This window comes from Cajanus cajan, chromosome 6 (genome assembly GCF_000230855.2).
Source record: "Cajanus cajan strain Asha chromosome 6, NIPB_CcT2T_4, whole genome shotgun sequence".
NCBI classification, from domain to species: domain Eukaryota; kingdom Viridiplantae; phylum Streptophyta; class Magnoliopsida; order Fabales; family Fabaceae; genus Cajanus; species Cajanus cajan.
In genome coordinates this window covers 36,617,464-36,635,894 of record NC_138522.1, presented here as the reverse complement: position 1 = coordinate 36,635,894, position 18,431 = coordinate 36,617,464, and the positions used below count along the sequence as shown (strand labels likewise).

Genomic DNA, 18,431 nt, shown 5'->3' with positions numbered 1-18,431 from the left:
AGTGGATTAAGTCCATATAAGCTTAATTGATGCATATTAATGTCGTGATAGATCCATACTCAAGTTGTTCTATTCCTAATAGTGGTACTAGACATTCCTAGTCTAAGTGGTGAAATCCAAGAAATCAATGGAGTGTTGAATAAGCATTGGTATGCAAGCCATTTTGTTGATTTGACATTGGTATGCCAGACGTTGCTGACTTGATCTCCTTTTTAGGGATTAGACATTATGATTTGGTAGGATCAAACACTTAATGATCACCTGTGTTATCAAAGATCTCTTAGTTGAAATATGTGACGATACATAAAGTTATAGTGTCTTGAAGATGTTGTGTTATTATGTTGGGTTGATATGTTAATGAATTGTATATGATATTATCAAGTTGTTGAGTTGAGAAATTGTTGAATCATATAAATGTTGTGAAGTTTATCTAATGAACGAATTATCTATGTTTGTTTGAGTTGATCTTTGGTTGTTGTTGTAGAGTTGAAGTTGATATTGATGATATTTCATATAGATAGCTTATTTACTTTAATATTGAGTTGATTTCTTGATCTTAATTAAGCTTACTCTTACTTTTTTTATGTTGTTGGATGATCATATTATTATGGGAACAAGATAGGATTAGGTTGGAGGGCGGGCATATTGTTGTGCCATGTTCGAGATGACAATTTTTGGTGGAGGTTGTTTTGATACAATTAGTAGTTGCTTGACCAACAACTTAGGATTTTGTTTTACAGTTTGAAAATTTGGAAATATATATGTACAAGATTATGTTGTAATCCCATTGAGGGATCTTTATGTTTTAAGCTATTTATTGTTATACATATATACTACTGCATGTATATGAATTGTTGCATGATAATCTTAGGTTATATTATATTTGTTTTTCGTTGTGTTGCAGTTGTTTTGTAACAAGTGTAATAGCTTGTTAGATCGTTATACACACATACTTCATTGGTTAAAGACTTTTTGAATGATGAACAAAAGGAAAATCAACAAGAATACAATACAAAGACAAATTCTACTGAATGAAAAATTAGATCCTTTATTTGAAGGAGAATTGTTGGAAGAGTTAATCACTTATAGTGTAAAGTTTTTTTACACTGACAACCAATCATATCTTTTAATAGTGTCATATCAGTTGCTTATTTAATGAAATAAAAATAAAATAAAATAATTTAAAAGATATGATTGGTTGTCAGTGTAAAAAACTTTACACTGACAGTGTATGAATGATTAACTCTTGTTGAAATACAAATAAGGTCTTTCATTATTAAAATAAGAAGAGAAATAAGAGTTTATAAAATACACACATACTTTATTGGTTAAAGACCTTTTGGGTGATGACACAAAATAAAATAGGATTTTGATTCAAAGTGTACAATATATATATTATTATTGTAAACATGTGTATATAAAATACTCCCAATAAACAACAAGATATAATACTCCTCTAAACAAATATATCTTTACAAAATACAAATATAAAATAACCTAACATGTTTTTAATACTTTGACGATGGAATAATCAACTTATTTGTTTGATCTTATCTTTTGTTGTTAATTATACAAGTTAGACACAACTCATTATTGATTTTTATAACAATATTTGAATCACATTTTTTTTATCATCCCGGAAAAAAAGTTAGAATATAGCGAATGAAAAATAAACAAATTTACTATTATACTTAAAATATTATGAGATATTATATATAAACCACAGCGTAAATTAATGATCATTAGTAAGAGATACAAATATAATATTTAATCGTACGTATCACAATTCACCTTTCAATTTGTCTTCTATTATTCTAAATATTCAAAAAGAAATCATTAAAACAGTTCTAACTCTTTTTACAATGTTCTTTTATGAATCGTCTTTTATTTATTCTTAACATGTTGCTGATGTAGAAGTCAATATCCAATCATCACCATATTACACGTTTTGGTGACCTTGAACATGCTTAAATAAGTTTCTTGTGTGTTTAGATTGATAGTGAAACTATGGTGGAGGATAATAAGTTACGTCAAATATGGCTTGACTTAAATTTATAACGTTTGATTACTAATTTAGAAACAATTTTAATTGAAAAATGATGGTTAAATTGAAGCAATAGGAAGTTGCTTCTACTTTATTCAAAATCAATTTTGATTATATTTTATCTAATTTATCCTTACACTTATGCTCTTTTTTTGTATTAGTCTATCAATTGTTAACAGGCAGTCGTGTTTGATGCTTATGCTAATTTAATACTTATATTATCTATTTCATCTAATTTACTATATGTCTATTTTTTAATCTGTTACACACGTAAGTGCACACATTTACTTAGTAATTACACATAAAATCACGTTGATATAAAAATTTATTATTAACGTTTACATACTTACTCGACATACTACTGGACAAAGAACTACAGCAGCTGTCAAGATCATCCGTTTATAATATAAGATTAATACTAATAACTTCAAGAAGTAATCTCCGCTATAAGCTAAAATTTTACTGCAACTAGAAACTACAAGTTTACAAATTGAAACAAATTTTCAGATCAACTTTGACCAACACCTATATTCAGAAAGAACATAACCTATTAACATGCAGATTACCTTTACCTTTTACTGCACTGGAAACATTCTGTTCCTTAACTACTAAAGATAGAAAGCAACATTATGATATCTCTATAAGAAAGATAGATAAAAGCAAATGAAATGAAGAACCCTACTACCCTATATAGTCTATAACAGAAACTAAATTAAGCTCTATTGCCCTTTGCCAGTCCGTCTCCTAAGCCTCCAAGATTGGAAAGTGGCTGAAGCTTCATCCATGGCAGCCAAGTTGTTAGCCACTTTTTATAAACATCTCATGCATCCGATCAATTGGTTCAGTGTGGTCCTGCACAGCAAGCCCTTCTGAGACACCAGCAAGTGATTTCAGATTGCATTTGATCAAGGCTTCAACGAAGTAGCATGTCTCGTCCTTGGTGTTCCCTTCAGGTACATCCACCACAAATGATTCAATTACCAGGGTACCTGGCCTCCCATCAACAATTTCTGGGTGGAGGGACATGATGGACGAGTAATTCTGAAACACAACAGACACAAGTTACATCAAAAGCTGTTTTCCTTTTTTAGTTTAATTTCCATTTATGAACTGTCAACTAAATAGAAATCATTTAAGATAACTTCTAAAGTAATCATTATAAAATTAATAAACTCACCATATAAGACAATTATGACAATTTATATTTAGATAATAGATTTTTTCTGTGGGTGGGAGGTGGTTTATGAAAACCATTCATGTGGCTTAAGTTTTTGGGATAGTTGATTCACCAAAACCAATTCCAGTCAGCAAATTTTAATAACCGTTAATTAGAAAACAATAAAATTCAAGAAATCTCAGCTTGTGATTGATCCAACAAGTGACCATTGATAGAGTTCCTAGGTAATGAAAACTTTAGCCGTGTCTGAACTAATCAAAACGTGGTAGACAATGTAAGCCAGACCCACAATCCAGAGAACCTCTCGAGAGCTCCATTACCTTTCAACAGCACAGAATTGCCACTTTTCTGAACACGAGTTATTTTCCAAAATGTTGCACAGGACTTAAAATATAATTTAAATTGAATGCATGCACTAATTTCCTTAAAAGCTCGAGCAACAGTAATGAACAAGTGCAGAAAACATCCAAATTTTTCCAGCAGAAGAAAACAGTAATAAGAAGAGATCGTCCACACGAGAAATACGAAGTAAAACAGCAAACTCAGCACGAAATTGAGAAACAGAGAAAAGTCCTCTGGACAGCATGAAATGAGGTAACGATACTTTGAGTCTATGATCACCGCCAATAATCCTGACGCTAAGGATGTGATGATTGTCATCAAGAATCTCCAACCGTTCAGTGCTGGTGGTCGCTGGAAGGCCAGACTTGACATCAACCTCTCTGAGACTGCCAATCTCAAGGTTTCCCTTCACAACGCAGCGCCTCACAAACGGCTTATACTTCTGAGGCTCATCGAATTTCCTGACCAAAGACCACACCTGCAAATGCGAAAGCAATCTCAATGAGTAATGTTAATGAATGAAAAAGAAGGGTTTGTTTGGTTCAAGTTTTATTACGAGAGGAAGCGGGGCTTTTATATGCTTAACGAGAGCAGAGGAGCACTGATTCTCCGCCGGCACACGGTGGTGGTGTCTCCTCATGCACTCCATCTCTCTGCTGCTCAACTCTTCCTCATTCTTCATTCTGATTGCCAATGCCAATGCCAAACGCCACCGTTTCAGACTCTGAAACCCAAGCGCACCGCCATCCAACTACCCCTTTCTGCTCTCTATTATCCCAAACTAACTTCCATTAAATAACCCTCTTTTTATTCATTTTTATAATCGGGTAATAATGAGACCCCAAAAAGTATTTTATAAAGTACTAACTCAAACTGCTTTTCTATTTTTTCTTTCAAAACTCCGCCTCCCTCCCTCCACTATTACCAAATCGCCACTGCTTTCTCCATTTCTACACTTGTCCTTTCCTAACGGATGTACAAATTCCTCTATTATTTTTATTTCTTCAATTTCTACACACATTTATATTTTCCTATTCTTGTAATAATTTCTCTTAATTCTTTTTTTAAAAAGGTTATATTAAATATATTTATATATTAATTCTTTAACTATTTCAAGAATATTATAGTATGACTTTATGGGAAAAGTTATTGTAACAATTAAAAAAAGTTGAGTGTATGACAAGATAAGCTTGAAAAGGCTCAAATATATCCTAAAGTAAAATTGATTAAAGAATTATATTGGATGAATCTGAATATTTATATTATTATTATTATTTTAAATAATAGGATGGTGACACATGGATAATTATTATTTATTGATTAGCATCAATTTAACTCCATACAAATGTATTTCTCTTTTAGAAATTATTTTTGATGAAATGAAGAATTTAAATATTTATTTTATAGTTTTGTTTTCTTTTTTATTTGATTCAAAGAGACGTTTGATACAAGAATTCTTTTTAACTTTCCTTAAGAGTTTTGAGTTGAGAAAGATGATTTCTTATGTTTGATTTATTAATTAAATAATAATATTTTTACAAAATATTGTTTCCTATGAATGGCTTTCTACAAAATTGTTCTCATGGAAGAAGTAAAAATTTTACATTCTAAAGTTAAATGGTTAACTTTATTCCAAAAATATCTATGTTACCTTTATTTATCTATTTAATAGAGTGAAAATCATTAATTCTCAAGTAACATATATAAATAATCCCATAAACATTTAAGACAAATCAAACACATTTTAATCATTTCTACTTCCTAAGAATCATGATTCTAAGATTTATAATTCTTATGAATCATGATTCTCAAGCATGAAAATTTTTTCCCTCTACCAAGCACTCCTTAAATTGAAGAGTTGTAGTAATATTAAATGCCTAACATTGGCGCTTTCATTAGTATTGCACGTTTAGCAAGTATACCAATCGTTACTGTAGTAATAATATTATCGTCCTCAGGAATTAAATTTGTTGAATACTAGATTACTAATTTACGTTAATTTTGAGCAATTGAAAAATAGATGGAACAACGAACATAGAAAATTAACAAAAATTCACTCAATATTAAAATTGTTAGAGAATTGATTTCATATTCTTTCCTATAGATTCTTATCCTTTTCAATTGATGCAAGAATTGTAATTACCCACTTGAGTTTATTAAGAGTTATTTACCCCTAATCCCTTAGGCAAGTAAATTTATTCATTGAACCCTAATCCCCAATTCCTTAGGACAATTATGAAATTCAATAGAATCATGAAGAACAATTATCATCTCAAACACAAACTAATTAGATATGCCCAATTTCCCAATTGTGACAAAACCTAATCTGTTCTATCTATAATCATAAACAATCCCTAATCTCTCAATTGTAAAATTGTTCATAGAATAAACATTAGAGACATGGATAGAACACTGAGATAATTAAAATTAACCAAACATCAATTGAAAAGGTTCAGAAACTATGATCCAGAATATTACATCAATACTCTAACAAAAATAAAATTAGTTCTGCATAATGAAAAAGGAAAAACCAAAAGAAACTGATGAGCCGTTCATCTTCCGATGGTGAGTTGATCTCCTCTTGATGAGTCGCTCCTCTCTCTGACTATCAGTTCTCCTCCTCCTCCTTTTCTTTTCTTCTAATTATTCCTCTTTTATTTTCAGACTTTATTTTATTTTATTTTTTAATTCTTAAGAGTTGTCTTTTCCTCTTCTTTTCATTTGGCCCAAGCCCACAACTTGTTTGTGGAATTTTCTGACTTCAACTCTTCCATCTTGATATTTGCTCTCTTTAAACAATGATTTAAGCACCTAAAACACTTATTTACAAAGAAAAACAAGAAAACCAAAAGTGTAATATAAAACAAAAATAATGCATGATAAAATCATTCAAACAATGCAATAATATATGCAAATGGCCTAAACTAAAGTATGAATGCAAAAATAATTTATACACACATCAAAATCTCCCAAGCTTAGACTTGTGCTTGTCCTCAAGCAAAGAAAACTAAATGAAAACAAGATAATTAGTACATTTAAATGGAAACATATCATCTCAACTCAAGACCAAATTCAAACAATGATATCCAAGAGCACACTTTTCACAATTTTTAGAACAATGACTAACTTGTTAGGTCCCTAGTGCAATTGGAGATTAATTGAAACAAGGCACTAGACACTAAGTCACACAATACTTGCAACCCTTTCTTTTTTTATTTTTTTTCTTAGGTTTCTAGCATAAAAGACACTTACCTGCCAACTATGCATGGATCTTCCACTCAATTGCTATGCACTTGTCATACTTGGTCTCAAAGGAGTGTCTTTCTTAGGAAATTTTTATTTTTAGAATTTTTAAAACTAAACATTAATATTTCCCCAGTAGTCAATCAGTCTCAAAGGGGTACTTACAATATTTCCCCAGTAACCTATGACCTCAAAGGGGTGTCTAGTTAACTCAAGAACCATTTTTCTTTCAACTTTCCCTTTTTTTTTTAAGGCAGACAATTCTCCAGTAACCAAGTGCAATGAGTGTCACCATAGAAACCTAAAACTTTTTATATTTTATTTAAGTAGATTAAAAGTCTTTCTTAAGTGCCATAGTGCCAAGATTTATTGTGTAGTGTGTGAAGTTTTCCAACAAGTAATCATGAATCAGATATCAACAATGTGCTTGGAAAATATCATTGAGTAAACTTAGAACTTATGGTTAAGAAAATAATTTCCATTCCCACATAAGATGCAATGTATATACTATACAAATGCAGAATGATGCAAGATGACATGCATAATAAAAGGAAAAAATGTGTAAAACTCCCCCAAACATAAATATTTACATTGTCCCCAATCGAAACAAAATAGACAAAAGCAAGAGGGAGAAAACTCACAAAATCAATACTATTGAGAGTGGAACAAGGCAAGAGTTTCTTGAAGTAGCTGTTCCATGTGCTGCTAGTGGATTTGGAGGAATGGTGCAACTTGGATGAATGTGGAAGAAGTTTATTTTATTTTATTTTATTTTATTTTATTTTCAAAAACATTTTGTTAAACCTGTTGACCACCTTCAGCCGGTGGTGCTAGATTAACAATGGTCCTATTTCTTTCAAAATCACCCCCTAGGTACAATTTCAATCTTTGACCATTAACTTTAAAACTTCTTTCTAAATTGAGATCTGAAATTTCAATTGTACCAAAGGGGAATACTTGTTTAACAACAAAAGGACCTGACCACCGGGATCTTAATTTACCTGGAAATAATTTGAGCCTAGAATTGTATAGCAACACTTGTTGTCCCGGTGCAAACTCTTTAACCACAATTCTCTTATCATGCCATTTTTTTGTTCTCTCTTTATAGATTTTAGCATTTTCATATGCCTACAATCTAAACTCCTCTAGCTCATCCAATTGTAACAACCTTCTCTCACCTGCATTCTTTAAATCAAAATTTAACAATTTAGTAGCCCAGAATGCTTTATGCTCTAATTCCACAGGTAAATGACATGATTTCCCATACACCAATTGATATGGTGACATTCCAATAGGAGTTTTAAAAGTTGTACGGTAAGCCCAAAGTACATCATCTAGTTTTCTAGACCAATCCTTTCTAGTAGAGCTCACCACTTTCTCTAGAATTTTCTTCAACTCCCTATTGGAAATTTTCACTTGTCCACTTGTCTGTGGATGGTAAGGGGTAGCTATCTTGTGCTTTACACCATATTTTCCTAAGAGTGACTCAAACTGCTTGTTGCAAAAGTGTGAACCTCCATCACTAATTATTGCTCTAGGCACACCAAATCTAGTAAAAATGTGTTTCTTGATGAGAGAAACCACAACTTTAGCATCATTTGTTGGCAATGCACTAGCCTCTACCCATTTAGACACATAGTCTACAACAACCAAAATGTATTGGTTTGAGAAGGAAGAAGGAAATGGCCCCATAAAATCTATACCCCAAACATAAAAAATTTCCACTTCAAGTATATTATTTAAGGGCATCTCATTCCTCCTTGAAATATTCCCCACTCTTTGACATCTATCACACCTCTTAATAAAACTACGAGCATCCTTAAAGAGGGTAGGCCAATAAAATCCACTCTGTAACACCTTAGAAGCTGTCCTTTCCCCACTAAAATTCCCTCCATAATCTGATCCATGACAGTGCCAAAGAATACTCTCAAACTCATTCTCAGGCACACATCTCCTAATTATACCATCTGCACACCTTTTAAACAACAAAGGATCATCCCAAAAATAGAATTTAGCATCATGCAAAAATTTCTTTCTTTGCTGAAAAGTAAATTCATGAGGAATTACACCAGCTGCCTTAAAGTTGGCAAAATCAGCAAACCATGGTAGAGAAGTAATGACCAACAACTTCTCGTCTGGAAACTCGTCTAAAATAGGCTTGACCTCCTTGTTTGCCTCATCAAGCTTCAATCTTGAAAGATGGTCAGCCACCAAATTTTGCTTCCCTTGCTTATCTTGGATTTCCAAATCAAACTCTTGTAATAAGAGAATCCAACGAATCAATCGTGGCTTGGCATCCTGTTTAGCAAACAAATATCTCAAAGCAGCATGATCAGTATAAACAATGACCTTAGAGCCAACAAGATAAGGTCTAAATTTATCAAAAGCAAACACCACAACAAGCAATTCTTTTTCAGTCGTGGTATAATTCCTTTGAGCCTGATTCAACACACGACTAGCATAATATATAACATGAAACAAATTTCCTTTTCTTTGTCCTAACACAGCACCTACAACATAGTCACTAGCATCACACATAATTTCAAATGGTAAAGACCAATTAGGTGCTGTAATTATGGGAGCAGAAATAAGTTGTTTCTTAATGGTGTTGAATGCTTGTAAACATGCATCATCAAACACAAAAGGGGCTTCTTTTTCAAGCAGATTAGTCATAGGCTTAGCTATTTTAGAAAAATCTTTGATAAACTGCCTATAAAAACCTGCATGACCTAGAAAGCTTCTAACCCCTTTCACATTCACAGGAGGAGGTAATTGTTCAATTACTTCTACCTTTGCTCTATCTACCTCAATACCTTTAGCAGAATTTTGATGACCAAGGATAATACCTTCTTTTACCATAAAGTGGCACTTCTCCCAGTTAAGCACCAAATTAGATTCCTGGCATCTTTTTAATACTAAAGTTAGGTTAGTGAGGCAAGAATTAAATGAAGAGCCAAATATAGAAAAATCATCCATGAAAATCTCAATGCAATTTTCAATTAAATCGGAAAAAATGGAAAACATACACCTTTGAAATGTAGCAGGTGCATTGCAGAGACCAAATGGCATCCTTCTATAAGCAAACACTCCATAAGGGCATGTAAAGGCTGTCTTTTCTTGATCTTCAGGGGCCATTGCTATCTGGTTGTAACTAGAATAGCCATCCAGAAAATAGTAATACTCATGCCCAACCAATTTCTCTAGCATTTGATCCATAAAAGGTAGTGAAAAATGGTCCTTCCTTGTGGCTTGATTCAATCTTCTATAGTCAATACACATACGCCAACCTGTAACTTTTCTAGTGGGAATGAGTTCATTGTTCTCATTTGTCACTACCGTCATCCCACCTTTCTTGGGTACAACTTGAACAAGACTCACCCACTCACTATCAGAAATTGGATAAATAATACCTGCATCCAATAACTTAATGACTTCTTTTCTCACCACTTCCTTCATAGTGGGGTTGAGCCTCCGTTGTGGTTGACGCACAGGTTTAAAGTCCTCCTCCAAACAAATTTTATGCATACAAACAGTAGGACTAATACCTTTCAAATCATCAATAATCCAACCTAAAGCAGATTTATGCTTTCTCAACACCCTCAAAAGATTTTCTTCCTCAACACTAGTCAACTCATTGTTCACAATTACAGGGTTAAGCTTCTGCTCATCTAAGAACCTATATTTAAGGTGGGAAGGGAGTTGTTTTAATTCTAATTTTGTTGTCTCTTCCACTCCTCTCTCACTTCTATTTAGTTCTTCCACCCCTCTTTTGGAACTAAGTAATGGCTTAAGGGCTTCTAATTGATAAACACAATCCACCACCTCTTCATCATTCACCTTCTTACTCAACTCCTTTGCTCCCATTTTTGTTAACAAGGCTCCCTCTAATGGACTCTTTCTCACATATTTTCTTATCTCCTCTAACATAAGAGCATCAATTATTTCTACCTGGAAACAATCCTCCCTATCCACCTTATGCTTCAAAGCTTCGTTTATAGAAAAAGTAACTTTTTCATTAGCCACTCTCAACAACAACTCACCTTGTTGGACATCTATCAATGCTCTCCCTATGGCTAAAAATGGTCTTCCCAATATAATTGGGACTTTAGCATCTTCCTCCATGTCAAGCACCACAAAGTCAGTTGGGAAAATAAATTTATCCACCTTTACTAAGACATCCTCCACTACACCATAAGGACAAGTTACTGAACGGTTGGCTAGTTGTAGAGTTATCATAGTAGGCTTCACTTCTCCAATGCCCAACCTTTTAAAAATGGACAAGGGCATCAAATTGATGCTTGCTCCAAGGTCACACAATGCCTTGCTTACCATTAAATTTCCAATCTCACATGGGATTACAAAGCTTCCTGGATCCTTCAACTTGGGAGGTAATTTTTGTTGAATTATTGCACTACACTCCTCTGTGAGCATTATTGTTTCATCTTCTTGAAGCTTTCTTTTTCTAGACAGCAAGTCCTTCATGAATTTAGCATAGCTTGGCATTTGCTCCAATGCTTCAGCAAACGAAATATTGATGTGGAGCTTTTTAAATACATCAAGAAATCTTGCAAATTGCTTTTCTTGCTCTTTTTTCTTCAACCTTTGAGGGAATGGAACAGTAGGAACAAATTCTCTCATTTTATCACTCTCACTCACTTTCCTTTTATCTCCCTCATTCTTTTTCTCACAATTTATCTCATTTTCATTTTTTTCACTCTTTTTATCTTCTATGTTTTTTTCTACTCTTTCTATATCATTTCTTCCTTGCCTTTTCTCTCCTTCCACCTCACTCTTTTTTTCATTCATTAACACTTTCCACTCCTCAATTGAATTTTCTTACATTGTTCCCTTGGATTGGTAATGGTGTCACTAGGAAATGTACCAGGAGGTCTCTCTGAAAGTTGTCTTGAAATTTGGCCAATCTGATTCTCCAAATTTCTGATTGAAGCTTCCTGGTTCTTGAAATTTGTCCTAGTCTCATTCATGAAGTTGGAAGTTTGCTCCACAAAGGTAGAGGTTTGCAAAGATAATTTCTCTAAAGCACTCTCCAAAGTAGACATCTTGCTTCCTTGATTGCTAGATTGTGTTTGATATTGGTAAGGAGGCATTGGTTGGCTAGATTGTGTTGGTCCACCCCAAGGTCTATTTGGTGGATTTCTCCAACCTGCATTATAGTTATTAGAATACTGATTCTGTTGTAGCCCCAATGCATTAACCTGTGCTTCTTGTTGAGTGGCTTGACATTCACCATTTTGATGCGTTCCTCTACCAAAATCACACACCAATAAGGAGGATGTATTAACAGCTTTAGCTTGCATACTACCTAACTGTTGAGTCAGATCAGTAATTTGTTGGGTTAACAACTTGTTCTAAGCTAAGATAGCATCCAAAGTATTAACCTCCAAAACTCCACCTCTCCTATTTTGGCGATCAAGCTGCATATTCACTGTATTATTTGCCATCAATTCAAGAGTTTCCAAAGCTTCCTATGGTGTTTTCAAATTAAATGACCCTCCACTTGCTGCATCCAAAATTGCCTTAAAAGAGGGTGAAAGGCCATTATAGAAAATTTGCACCTGCAGCCAATCTGGTAAAGCACACTTCCTGATTAGCTCTTTGTACCTTTCTCATTCCTTATATAAGGATTCAGATTCTTGTTGCACAAAAGTAGTGATCTCATTTCTCATTCTTGCTGATTTGGATGGAGGAAAATATTTGTTCACAAATTTTGTAGCCAAATCATCCCATGTAGAAATACTCCCTTGAGGTTGCAACTGAAGCCAACTCTTAGCTTTATCGCGTAATGAAAAAGGAAAAAGCCTCAAGCGGACTGCATCATCAGTAGCTCCGTTGATCTTCAAGGTATCACAAATTGCCAAAAAATTCTCCAAGTGAGAATTTGGATCCTCAGAAGTGTTAAACAATTTCTTCCAATATGGCAAGCGAACCAATCGCACAAGTAGTAAGTAGAAGTAATAGTCGTTCTTCCTAAAGGACTTGAGTAATACAATGGCAATATGTGTAATTTAAGCTAATACAGACTAAAGAATGATTTCATATTTGGTGGATTGTAATTTTTAAGCTAAAAAGAGCAAAATGAATCAAAGTGAACTTTCATCAAACACTTGAAATGCGGTTTTGGAGATTAACTAAGATGAATGAAATGTTAGGGTTAGACTTCACCAACTTTAATCTCATGCATAAAAAGCATTCCTTCTCATTCAAACATTAATGTTAGCCCATTAATTTTCTCAAATTCCAATTCCTTGGTTAAAAGAGCCTAAGTTTCATTACCAAATATCAATCCCTTGAATATTTCAATAAATCCACTTGCATTAAGTTTAAGGGCTCCAAACAACAAGTAACTCATGCTCCATTCCTAGACACAAGTTTACAAGGTACCACATTCTCAAACAAGATTACCAATGATATTCCCACACCAAAAGTAATCACAAATCATGTATTAGTTGATCATTCTATACAAGCATTAAGCACAAGAACATGATACTAACATTTGAATGAAGAAGATAGATATATATATATATATATATTCAAACAAGTTACATGAGAGTCAAGTTGGCTACATCTAACCCCAACAAAGGGGTTTTAGCAATCCATGTCCATGAGATTAGCAAGATACATCAAAGGAGTAAGAATGGAAGAAAACCAATGAGAAACAATGGTGAAGAGGTAAGCCCTAGCTTCTCCCTTTTCGACCTGCACTCTGCTCCTCCTTTGGTTCTGCTTCCAGCTTCCTTTCCCTTCGCACTCAGCCATAAATTATATCAAGCCACGCAACTCTTTAAGTGACGCGCTCAGCGCGCTACGATACGCGTTTGGCGCATGACGGGAGGCGCACCGGGCGCGTGATTGAACACGCCCAACGCGATGCCAAATCTCCATCAACTCAGCCTGATCTATTGCGCTGAGCGAGCTGAGATATGGGCTCAGTGCGAGTCTACTGAAAATGCTAGTTAGCATCACTGGAGTTCAATCGAGCTTCTTCTCTTTGACATGACTTCTTCCCACATGATTACCTATCCAAGAAATCACAAAAAATGAGGATTAAATATGTATAACCCTGTATGTGTAACCAAAGTGTCTTTACTTACAAAAGAGAAGTTAAATTGAGGATTACATAAGTCAAAAGTTAGAAAAGAGTTGAATGTGTTAACAAATTTGGTACTAGAATGTAAGTAAAAATTAACATTATCAAGAAGTTGCACCTCCAAATTGATTTTGTTGGATGACTTGTAACAGTGCAGGCTTAATTTCAAAATTATTGGCCTGAATAGGAGGCCTCACAATGCTCCATCTGTAACTATTAGGATCTGGCATAGAATAGTCCCGAAGGGTCCTCCTCACATGTTGTTCTGCCATTGTTGATGCTTGCTCTGTTTAATTAGGTAGTGCTTGTGCTTGTACTTGTCTTGCTCTGTCTCTCCTTCTTTTCTTTGCACTAATTCTATTCCTTCTAGCAGTACGTTCAATTTCTGGATCAAAAAGCAAATCCTCCGAGACAACAGTACCTCACATAAAAAGCTTAGAGACACAAAATACTAAAATAACAAAGATTCAAAAATAACAAAAATAATAACAACAATAAAAAATAAAAAATAAAAAATAAAACATAACAGGATAAACTATCTAAAATTTACAACTCAAATCTCAAGTCTATTAGCTCACTAATATCAACGGAAAATTCAATTCCCGGTAACGGCGCCAAAAACTTATTGCACGTTTGGCAAGTGTACCAATCGTTACTGTAGTAATAATATTATCATCCTCAGGGATTAAATTTGTTGAATACTAGATTATTAATTTACGTTAATTTTGAGCAATTGAAAAATAGATGGAACAACGAACATAGAAAATTAACAAAAATTCACTCAATATTAAAATTGTTAGAGAATTGATTTCATATTCTTTCCTATAGATTCTTATCATTTTCAATTGATGCAAGAATTGTAATTACCCACTTGAGTTTATTAAGAGTTATTTACCCCTAATCCCTTAGGCAAGTAAATTTATTCATTGAACCCTAATCTCCAATTCCTTAGGACAATTATGAAATTCAATAGAATCATGAAGAACAATTATCATCTCAAACACAAACTAATTAGATATGCCCAATTTTCCAAATGTGACAAAACCTAATATGTTCTATCTATAATCATAAACAATCCCCAATCTCTCAATTGTAAAATTGTTCATAGAATAAACATTAGAGACATGGATAAAACACTGAGATAATTAAAATTAACCAAACATCAATTGAAAAGGTTCAAAAACTATGATCCAGAATATTACATCAATACTCTAACAAAAAGAAAATTAGTTCTGCATAATAAAAAAGGAAAAACCAAAAGAGACTGATGAGCCGTTCATCTTCCGATGGTGAGTTGATCTCCTCTTGATGAGTCGTTCCTCTCTCTGACTATCAGTTCTCCTCCTCCTCCTTTTCTTTTCTTCTAATTATTCCTCTTTTGTTTTCAAACTTTTATTTTATTTTATTTTATTTTTTAATTCTTAAGAGTTGTCTTTTCCTCTTCTTTTCATTTGGCCCAAGCTCACAATTGTTTGTGGAATTTTCTGACTTCAACTCTTCCATCTTGATATTTGCTCTCTTTAAACAATGATTTAAGCACCTAAAACACTTATTTACAAAGAAAAACAAGAAAACCAAAAGTGTAATATAAAACAAAAATAATGCATGATAAAATCATTCAAACAATACAATAATATATGCAAATGGCCTAAACTAAAGTATGAATGCAAAGATAATTTATACACACATCAATTAGCTAACTTTACCTTCCATGGAGGGTCACATCCAAAACATCACCATGTAGTTAAATGCTTGCAAACTTAGTACCTTAATGATTACTACTATTCTATTTTTTTTATAAACCATTGAATCCAACTTTGAAACCCTTACCACTATTCTAAATAATTTCACGTAGCAATTCTCTACAATAGTAGTTTCACAAGTGTCACTGTCATCCTCCCAATCGTCAAGTTTTCTATCTTATCCCCATGGATTTTATTTTCTTCATTAGGCCCCATATGGTTCGTTCATTTCCTCCTTTGGTCATGTTGCCCTTTAGTTTTTGCTTCCATCATCGCATACACCAATAATTTTGTTGTGCATTCCCCAACACATCCCTTAACCATCTTCCTAAACTGCCACTTTCTAGGCAATATCAATGCCCTAACTCAGTCCCAATTTGAACCATTTTCCATTCGACCTCCCACCAGTCATCAATCTCATTGCTCGCCTTTCGTACCAACCCCATATCAAATTCACTACCCAACTTTGGACCCAAATGTGTACCTTCTTAAAACCTCTCAATCTAATGATTTATTCCAAAAAAAAAAAAATGGCAAGGTACTCACTCTTGCATTTCCAATGACAATTGGTTCTCATTCCCTACTTGTAAAACAATGTAAACCCTTTGATTCTCAATGGCTAGATGTGCACACATTTGATATTCTAGAAGCACCATCCAACTTTTTCCATAACAAAATATCACACCGATTCCCGTAATTCTCTTACACCATTGGATACGAGTGCTTCAATTGAGGATTCATCTCAACCATTGATCTTGCACAAAATCTATGTGGTAACTCACATTAATTTTTGACCTAAAATTAGCACTACAAGTGACATCTAATTTGGTCCTTGCCTTTCTTTCCATGTTGTCATCTATCCATCAATTTAGATTATACCATTTGCTAAAACATCTCAAAGAACACTGCCTTTAACCCTCAACATGACTTTCAACCTCGAGGACAAGGTTACACGTGAGGCCATCATTAATGATATAATGAGCTTGAAAGGGGATCCAAATATACTTTAAAGTGAAAGTGCTTAAAATACTATATTGGATGAAGTTAAATATTTATGTTATAGATTATATTGTTTTTATTTTATTTTCTTTAAAATAATACAATAGTGACAAACAAATAATTATTATCCATTTACTAGCTTCAACTTAGGTGTACGTAACATATAAATCACTATCAATGAATGAAGAATATGGGCATTTATTTTATGGTTTTTCTTTCCTTTTATCTCACCTAATTTTAGGAGTAGCACTATTACTCACTTTACAGTATCAATACAATCTTATAAGCTTTAGAAGGTATCAATGTAATTTACTCTAATACACTTTTAACCCACTTTTGTTAATATTTTAAATAATTAAAATTCAAAACTATATCATAAGTGTGACTTATTATGAGTGTAACACTATTTGATTTTAACCTTTATTGATTATGTATATGTGCTAATTAATTTTTGAATTATTGTAATTTCTATTGTTTTGGAGCTTTAAGGGTCAAGAAATCCTTGAGAGTTAAGTTGTTACTGAGGTAGTTTTAGTTAAAGTCAAGTTGACCAAGCTCAGGAAAATGGTATATAAGATTTTTCTTAAGACATGAACTTCATAAGTTCATATTCTAAGAAAACTTAAAGAGAAGTTAGAGTGAGACACTCTAGAGTTAGAGATGTTCTTTCTACTTTTGATTCTGCAAGTCCTTCTGGATCCTTCCTAATAGTTGAGTAGAGTTGAGAGATTATAGATTCAAAGCTTGGAAGCCAAGAATCTAAGGTTGAGAGATGTGCGGAGAGTGCAAGTTTCCTCTCCCATCTTCCTTTCCTCCTCTCATTTCTAGGTGATTCGAGGTAAAAAAAAAGTTTGGCAATTGAATTAGTGAATGTAGATTTCTGATTTCTGTATGGACTATTCATTTATGTGGTTGAAATTGAATGGAATTCATGAGATGAAGATGTTGGCTTTAAGTGTTGTTTGTGAAGGTTTTTCTTCGAAGAAGAAATTGATGATCCTTGTTTTTCCAATGGTTGCATGTTGATATATTTTTTGGAGTTGATTTGTATATGTTGTATGATTGTTAAAAATTGGATTGCATGCTGATTTCTCTTAGTTATTTGCAGGTTTTGAGCCAAAATGAAATTCTGTCAAGTGTAGAAATCTTCATCCCGTTGGGCATCTCTTCATGGAATCAGGCATGGGTCAAGTTAGGGACTCTCTACCTTGATGTCACCAAGCACGAAATTGGTAGTGTTGGGCGTGGGTCAGTGATGAGCTCTCTAATTTGGTCACACTAAGCACAGAATGAGAGGCGTCAGGCATGATTACTTGAGGAACTCTCTAACCTGGTGATGTAGGACTTAAGATGAGCGGTGCTAGGTGTGATCAAGACAAAAGCTCTATGCTTGGACGACGTCGGGCATTGACAGGCAAAGGATCTTTTCTTGGATGAGGCGGACATAGGTTTAGTTACGCTAGGCGTAATTGACACATGGACTCTTTGCCTCATCCACAATTGATGCAGGTGGTGTAGTGTCAAGTGTGAGCAAGCCAGAGGCTTTGTGCCTTAATGACGTCATGTGTTGGAATAATGACATTAGGTGTGGGTTGCAAAACTTGTTATTTGGCTAAGTGTTGAGAATGAGTTTAATAGATTGATTACTCACATGATTTATGATGTTATATAATTATAGTTCATTATAAATTGATCTAGGATAATGTATAACGATGTTTAAAGTTTCTTAAATTGTAAGTTGCCTATGAATGAGAGTTAACTAAGTTGTAAGTTGCA

At 33.6% G+C, this 18,431-nt stretch overlaps 1 protein-coding gene across 1 annotated transcript; it reads right to left on the bottom strand.

Annotated features, from left to right (window-relative positions):
* Nucleotides 1-2,484: 2,484 nt before the first annotated feature.
* Nucleotides 2,485-4,407, bottom strand: LOC109806149 (abscisic acid receptor PYL8). Its single transcript, XM_020368528.3, has 3 exons — nucleotides 4,120-4,407; nucleotides 3,826-4,041; nucleotides 2,485-3,085 (listed from the first exon to the last, which is right to left on the bottom strand). The coding sequence occupies exons 1-3, from the start codon at nucleotides 4,243-4,245 to the stop codon at nucleotides 2,843-2,845; spliced, it is 585 nt and encodes a 194-aa protein (XP_020224117.1). The 5' UTR covers nucleotides 4,246-4,407; the 3' UTR covers nucleotides 2,485-2,842.
* Nucleotides 4,408-18,431: the final 14,024 nt, after the last annotated feature.

What these genes read in the sequence shown, in the direction of transcription:
- LOC109806149 (XM_020368528.3), bottom strand. Translation starts at nt 4,245, where the DNA reads ATGAAGAATGAGGAAGAGTTGAGCAGCAGAGAGATGGAGTGCATGAGG. An exon ending in TAAAAGCCCCGCTTCCTCTC is followed by an intron (nt 4,042 to 4,119) that starts GTAATAAAACTT and finishes TCGCATTTGCAG; the next exon opens with GTGTGGTCTTTGGTCAGGAA. An exon ending in GCGGTGATCATAGACTCAAA is followed by an intron (nt 3,086 to 3,825) that starts GTATCGTTACCT and finishes GTTGTGTTTCAG; the next exon opens with AATTACTCGTCCATCATGTC.